The following is a 7,896-nucleotide window of genomic DNA, read 5'->3' on the forward strand; positions in this document are numbered from 1 at the left end:
ACTTCTTATTAAGAATTTAATTAGTTCTGCCAACTATTTAGTTAAATGTTTATGTACAGTACTGTCCATTTGACATGATTTGAGATTTCTTTGTGAACAGAGGACAGAGGGAGTTGCCGGTTTACTAAGTCTATAATTGGAGGCCTATAAGAATTCAAGTCTTGTACTTCAGAGTGCAATTCATATTTGTGGCGCTTGGTTGTTATATATGGAATGTTTTCTGAAGTATAAACTAGTTTTAAAAGTTGTTATTCATTGTCTTTTTGTGGTCTAATTTGCTGTGATTGCCTGGCCGGCCACAAGCACGTGAAATTAGTGAACAAATTCGGTGTAGAAGTGAGTGTAGGAAATTAAAAGCGCACGGGGGGGTATATAAACAGACGCGAAACTTGAGCCGGCCTTCTGAGCGGCGACTTAAATAAAGGCTGAGCGGGGATTGACGCTACTGGTGGGTCGACGCAGTGGATGGAGCTCCGGACCTATAAGGCCCACACACCTCTTTCCCTCTCAAAACTGTCAGTATTGAACACAGTGTAGATATATAGCATAGCATTTATCATCTCATTACATTATTGTTGCAGCTTCCATAATGCCCAGTGCCGGGGCTCTTCCAGCTCCGTTCATTACGCCAATCCATCGAGACTGCCATGGCCTACAGCTGCCAGTCAACAAGATTGATTCCTCCACTTTAATTGAACTGAGTTCAGGTAAAAAAGAGAGTTGGTCTACTGTTATCTCATTTTTGTTTTGCATCATGTGTATATGAGTCTACAAGTTCAGCGTGTGTGTGTGTGTGTGTGTGTGTATGTGTGTGTGTGTGTGTGTGTGTGTGTATGTATGTGTGTTGTTGAATTAATGATCTCAATAATGTGCATTTTTTTTCTTTTTAATTGTCAGTAAAGCTTAGTGATAATTCTGCATTGCACAGTATGCCTACGAGCCTTATTATCTTACAGGTACAATATTAATTCCTATATTTATTTTTTAGATGATAAACGAATATTTGATTTCTAAACTTTTATTCAATTGGAATCTGTCGCAAGATTAAAACAAATATCAGAGAAACAGCATCCAGCAGCAGTTTTTAGACAGCACTCTAGTGTGAGTGTGGGCCAGATTAGGTGCTTGTTTTGTCGCAGCGTCAGTTCTTGTTTACGACAGATCTGATACGATACATTGCTGCATGTAACCAGGGTTTTACTTGTTTAAGATAAGATATAATAAGATAAGATACATCTTTATTGTCCAGATCCTGGCAGAATTGATTTGGTGTGTTACCACGTACACACACGCATACACACCCACACACATGCGCACATACACAGACGCACACTCATACACACACATACTCACACACACACACACTCTCTCACTCACTCACACACACACACACAGGCACACACACACACACACACACACACACACACACACACACACACACACACACACACACACTCATACACACACATACTCACACTCTCACACACTTACACGCACACACACCGGTACACATACACACACACACACACACACACACACACACACTCATACACCTACTCACACACATGCACGAACATGTATAGTTATAGTGTTGCTCAAATAAAATGGTAATCTAACTCATCATGGCTGTTACTGATTGAAATGAATACTCAGCATGCCAAATTTGAATACGAAGTGTTTATTGCTTTGCTGCAGCAGGATATTATGTTAGTATGTGTGAAGTGTGTGTGGGTTGAGTGTCAGGATTGAGACACAATCAGTGTATCTGTACTGTTAACTAATGGGGGAGGGGGTGAGCATAATGCTTTTTATTGGTTGTCAGAATTAATAGTCTGCAGGACAGGTATGGATAATCCTGATTGTTGTATCATTGACTATTATTTTCTTGTTATTATGCAACTGAAATTTTAGATACTTTTGTCGCAGATCAAACAATTTTTTGACTTACCAGCTTGATTGTTCTCTTAATTTGCAGATGTGCCCAACTGCAAACTTTACTTCACCACTGACGGAAGTAAGCCGCTCCCTTTTCAACGTAAAATTGGGGGTAAAGAACGGACTTTCAAATATTTTGCACCTTTCACCCTCAAGTGTGGAAAGAGAACCCTCAAGGCTGTAGCTGTGTCAAGGTTTGTTGGTTCGTTGTCTTTGGCACACCCGCCCAATCCTCCGATTAAATTAGAATCCTCCAATAATTTTCTTTGTTTGCCGATGGAAGGACTATGATTGGATTTGCATAAAATCTTATTTTTTTCTTGAAATATGTTTCCATTGCGTATCCATAATTTATTATAAATGAAATGTAAAAAAACAGGTTTATTTGCAACATTTGTGCAACTCATAGTAAATGACGTGAAAATACACATTTTTATTTGAGTTTATTTGCAAGTATTTGCAATAGGCCTACATGTTTATTTGCTGTGACCAGTATGTCTCCTTTGACTTCCTCTCCTCCTCTCTAGCAATGTTCTGTAGTCTGCTTTCGTTTCCATTTTCTGCCTCACCCCGTCACTTCCTTTGCCCCTTCCTCTGGGCTTCGGACTCTTTTTGCAGCCTTTCTACTGCTACTCCTTGGCTCCTCCTTACTGCTGTCTTTCAGCCACACCCGTGATCTTCTTTTAGGAAAGATCTACACTTAACCTTCTTGGTCAAGGAGGAAAAATCTCAGAGGTCCCGTGTGCAAGTTGCGCTCGTTAAAGATCCTTTGGTTGTCTAAAATCGATAAGAGTAGGCTTCGGCTGCCACCCGTGCAAAATTCATAATTTCCTGCAAACTGAAAATGTGTAAAGTATCCCGCGCACTCATATGACTTTATGCAGTTGCGAGTGCCGTAAAACACTTAACCCCCCCCACTCCAACAAATTGCGTGTTGTAAGCCTTACAGGCTGGCTGTTGTGGCCATGTTCTCATAACGTGTCCAAAACGTCTTATTTGTTGTCTCTTGATGTATTTCACACTGGATTCGACGCCTCCTCATTTTCTGACATGGGACAGTACAAACAGTAAATCAGGCGATCATCATTTTTTCAGCATATGGAGTTGTTGGTATCATCTTAACTCTTTATCTCTGAGGGGGTACACCCACTGTGCCGGAGCCCTTTTTTGGTACTAAATCTAAACGTGACAAAAACGTCACTAAATTTGTAATTATATCAAAGCAAGTGAGCCTATTTTGATAGTTCTTCATCTAATGAATGAACTCCCGATAAAAGAGACCTGTCGAAACGAAAAGTAATTTGATGTCGAAGTCGTCGTAAAGGAATGTGCCCGAGCCGCTGTCAGCGACTCACCGGCACTGCAGTTCCGACCACAAGCCGCAGGGAGCAGCTTGGCGGAGATAAAGAATTATTAAAATTAGTGAGAAAATGGACACCAAAGTTTGGTGACATCTAAACTTTGAAAGTCCTTCGGAAACTGCAAATTTACATCTTTTTATTTGGTGTACTTTTGATCCACATTTTTCATTGAAATCCTCACAGAAATGTGTTGTTGGAAGGACATAAATGTGTTGTTGGAAGGACAGAAATGTGTTGTTGGAAGGACAGAAATGTGTTGTTGGAAGGACAGAAATGTGTTGTTGGAAGGACATAAACGTGTTGTTGGAAGGACATAAATATGTTGTTGGAAGGACAGAAATGTGTTGTTGGAAGGACAGAAATGTGTTGTTGGAAGGTCATAAATGTGTTGAGCCCCACAGGTGGAAAATGTCTGGGTTTTTTTTCAATATGATTATTTTGACGAGCACCTGATTTCATCCCGATGCCTCACAAATAACTTTTTAATGTCTTAATCTACAATGGACCTCAGTTGTTTCTGCCTGCCAATCCTACTTTTCCTCACTTCACCCAGATGGGAATGGGTACCCGTCTATAGACAGCGACGGATTGCGTCAGTTTGTTAGTGTTTCAGTGCTTAATCAGCAGCTTTAGTGTGCTTTCCAGGAAGCCGAGAATGTTTCAGATTTGTATTCTGGGGTCTGCTGGGGTAATAATATATATCGTAAAACACAATTTAAAGAGCATGCTATAGAGCCTCATTATATGCTATACAATTACCTTTGTTATTATTATATTTATTATTATTTTTATTATAAAAAAATTATTATTACTATTATTATTGTTATTATTATTATTATTATTATTATAATGATGATGATGATGATTATTATTATTATTATTATTAGTCCTATCATTATTATTATTATTATTATTATTATTATTATTATTATTATTATTACCTTATTATTACTTTTATCATTATTATTATTATTATTTATATTATTATTATTATTACTATTATTATCATTATTATTAATAACCACAGGGATGGATTGCTGGAGAGTGCGGTCGTCTCCAAAGATTTCAACGTGGTCAACTTGGACAGTCTGGGAACGTCGGAAGGCTACGAGAGTAGCACCAGTGCCGCAACTCTTCAGTCTTTTCTGGACGAGTCGTCGGACGGAGAGTACAACCTGAAACCTGGCAAGGTGCAGGGCCTCAGACCGGTAACTGTTTTATGTGACGTCTATTCATAAACACATTTCTGTGTGGATTTTTACTGAAATGTATATTGATTAACGATTTTTTTGAAAATTGTAAATGTGCAGTTTTCAAGGACACTCAAGCTTTGGAAGTCATCAAACTTTGGCGGTCATTTTCTCGTTAATTTTACCTCTGACCCCCACCACCTTCAGTCACAAAATTTATATCTCGACTTCTGTTCAAGATACATGGGTATTTTTTATCACCAAAAGCAATACAAAAACCCCCCAAGTTTTAAGATTATACCAGATTTATTCCAAGTTTTACCCCTTTTTGCTTATCATATTGCACTTTTAAAATAAAATTAGTCTTGATACAAGAGGAAATAGACGCTTTGACTTGTACATTTTTCCAGTCCCATCGCAGGTTTTTCTAGAGGAACAATACAGTTGAGGCACTACAGCCAACAGAGAAGTTTTTCAAATTGTTTAGGGAAACTGTGCTTTAGCATCAAACTGATGATAGTTCCTCAGAAGTTTTGAGCTATAAAATTGAGTTCTATTTTGGTGATACACAATATTAATAGTAATAAAAATAATGATAATGATGATGATGATGTTGATGATGATGATGATGATGATGATGAGGATGAAGATGATAATCTTAATCATAATGATATTTTTTTAAAACAACAGTACTAATAATAGTAATAATAATTTAAAAAAAACAACTAAAAAAACAACAAAATAATAAAATTTATAACAATAATAATAGTAATAATAATAAGAAGAAGAATGAACAGACTGAGGATAATGTTTATATCCCCATCTCCCATGTGCACACAGCGTTAGGGGCTTGTAATAAACAGCATTTACATAGCACATATCCCGCTGAGCAGCATGCTCTATGCTCTTTACAAATCTATATTGTTACTGCAGCAGACCCTAGAGGGGGCTCTCGTGGCCTAGAGGTTAAGATGTTGGCCTCTCATTCAAAGGTCCTGGGTTCGAATCCGGGTAGCGACCAAAAAATTTTCTTCTCTAAAATTGTCTCCTTTCACCTCCTTTCCTGTTCTCTAGCAATGTTCTGTTGTCTGCTTTCATTTCCACTTTCTGCCCCCACCCCCTCAACTCCTTTGCCCCCTCCTCTGGGCTCCTGACTCTATCTGCAGCCTTTTTACTGTTACTCCTTGGCTCCTCCTTACTGCTGTCTTTCTGCCACACCCCTGATCTTCTGGTAGGAAAGATCTACACCTAGCCTTCTCGGACAAGGGCGGAAAATCTCGGAGGGCCCGTGTGCAAGTTGCACACGTTAAAGATCCCTTGGTGGTTTAAAATCGATAAGAGTAGGCTCCGGCGGCCACCCGGGCAAAATTCAAAATTTCCTACCAACTGAAAATATTAGGTGTGTCCCGTGCGCTCATATGACCTTATGCAGTTGCGAGTGCCGTAAAACACTTTATAAAAACAAAAAAAGACCCTAGACTCAGTTACATTCTCGCTTCCTGGGAAGCATACAGTGCAGGCAGCCAATTAAGCTCTCAAACGCTAACAAACTGACTAAAGATCTTTCTCTGTTTAATAGCCGGGTCAACACTTCTATATGGCTGTGAATGCTGGACAATCACTAAAAACAGTGAAAATAAAATAAAAGCCACAGAAATGTGGTTTCTTAGGAGACTGCTAAGAGTATCGTGGAAGGAAAAGAAATCAAATGAGGTAGTGCTTGATGAAGCCCACGTGGGACGCTCAATGTTAAGAACAATCAGGAAAGGACAAATGCAGTTTTTGGGACACCTGAATAGACATAAGGGTCTTGAACATCTAGCTCTCACTGGCAAAATTGAAGGCAAACAAATCAGGCGTAGGCCCAGAACAACATACTTAGGGTACCTAAACAAATGGGTAACAGGGAAAGATCAGAGAAACGTAGCTTTTTTGAGAGCATCCGAGCAAAGGAATGAATGGAGAACCATGATCGCCGATGCCTGTCGCAGATCTGACACTGGATGATAATGAGGATGACCCATTCCCACCTGGGTGAAGTGAGGAAAATTTGTGTAAAGTGCCTTTTCCAAGGGCAGAACGTTGGGCCCCTGATGAGATTCGAATCTCTGACCTATTGATTGAGAGTCTGAGAGCCTAACCACTAGGCCAATGACACCATACATGACATTGTTTGACAACATAATTTACATTGTTGATGACATAATTTACATTGTTGATGACATAATTTACATTGTTGATGACATAATTTACATTGTTGATGACATAATTTACATTGTTGATGACATAATTTACATTGTTGATGACATGAATTACTTTGTTGATTAGATACTTTACTATGTTAATTACTTACATAACATTTTTGACATATTAGATAGTTAATGACATACATTAGATTGTTAATATAACATACTTTAGATTGCTAATAACATAAATTACATTGTTGATAACATACTTTACATTGTTCATAACATATATGTGAGGCATCGTGGTGAAATCAGGTGCTCATCAGAATAATGAAATTGAAGGAACTGGCAAAATTTTGTGTTTTTTGTCTAACACGATTGTTGTCTAATTAAGAACGTATTTGTGGGTGGATTTTACGGAAACATGTTGATTAAAGGCACAAAATATGTACGTTTCCAGTTTCCGCTGACTATCAAGCTATGAAAATAACCCAACTTTGGAGGCCATTTTCTCACTAATTCTACCTTTGAAACCAAGGGACCCCACCTTCTGCTATCTCAAATATCTTGACTTCTATTTAAGATAGATGGGTATTGTTTTCACTGATAGCAAGACAACTTAATTAACAATCTTTAAGATGGTACCAATAACTCCACATGCCCAAAAATTGACAAGCGCCTGATTCTGCCGCGTAGTGACACATATGACATTGTTGATAGCATACATGATATGTAGACATTGTTGATAACATACATGACATGTTGACATTGTTGATAACGTACATGATATGTAGACATTGTTGATAACATACATGACATGTTGACATTGTTGATAACGTACATGGTATGTTGACATTGTTGATAACATATGTGGCATTTTTGTTTTGCTTTTACAGAGAAGAACAAAATCTCCGTCAAGAAAGAAAACGGTACCGAAGGAGGCATGGGCAAGCTCTTTGTACCAGGACCCATCGGCCACAGGGGCTTCTAACGAGGGTGAAGGTTTTATTTTTCATCTTTTAAAAAAATAAATAATTTAAGTATCTTTTATGAACCCCATCAACACAATTGAGATTGTTTTGGACATTTCTAACCTTACCTGTCCTGGCCAACCCGGGCTGGGAGGGATGATACAACATCATGGTTTTCCATTCATTCCTTTGCTCGGATGCTCTAAAAAAAGCTACGTTTCCCTGATCTTTCCCTGTTACCCATTTGTTCAGG

At 38.4% G+C, this 7,896-nt stretch overlaps 1 protein-coding gene across 1 annotated transcript in view; it reads left to right on the forward strand.

Annotated features, from left to right (window-relative positions):
- Positions 1–7,896, forward strand: part of LOC101851128 — a gene marked incomplete at its 3' end in the record, with an annotated part of 11,164 nt that overhangs the window by 739 nt on the left and 2,529 nt on the right. The window contains 4 exon segments of the mRNA XM_013082864.2: positions 582–707; positions 1,976–2,129; positions 4,324–4,504; positions 7,569–7,668. Coding sequence (XP_012938318.1) covers positions 590–707; positions 1,976–2,129; positions 4,324–4,504; positions 7,569–7,668 — 553 coding nt within the window.

Source organism: Aplysia californica, unplaced genomic scaffold (assembly GCF_000002075.1).
Source record: "Aplysia californica isolate F4 #8 unplaced genomic scaffold, AplCal3.0 scaffold00196, whole genome shotgun sequence".
NCBI classification, from domain to species: Eukaryota; Metazoa; Mollusca; class Gastropoda; order Aplysiida; family Aplysiidae; genus Aplysia; species Aplysia californica.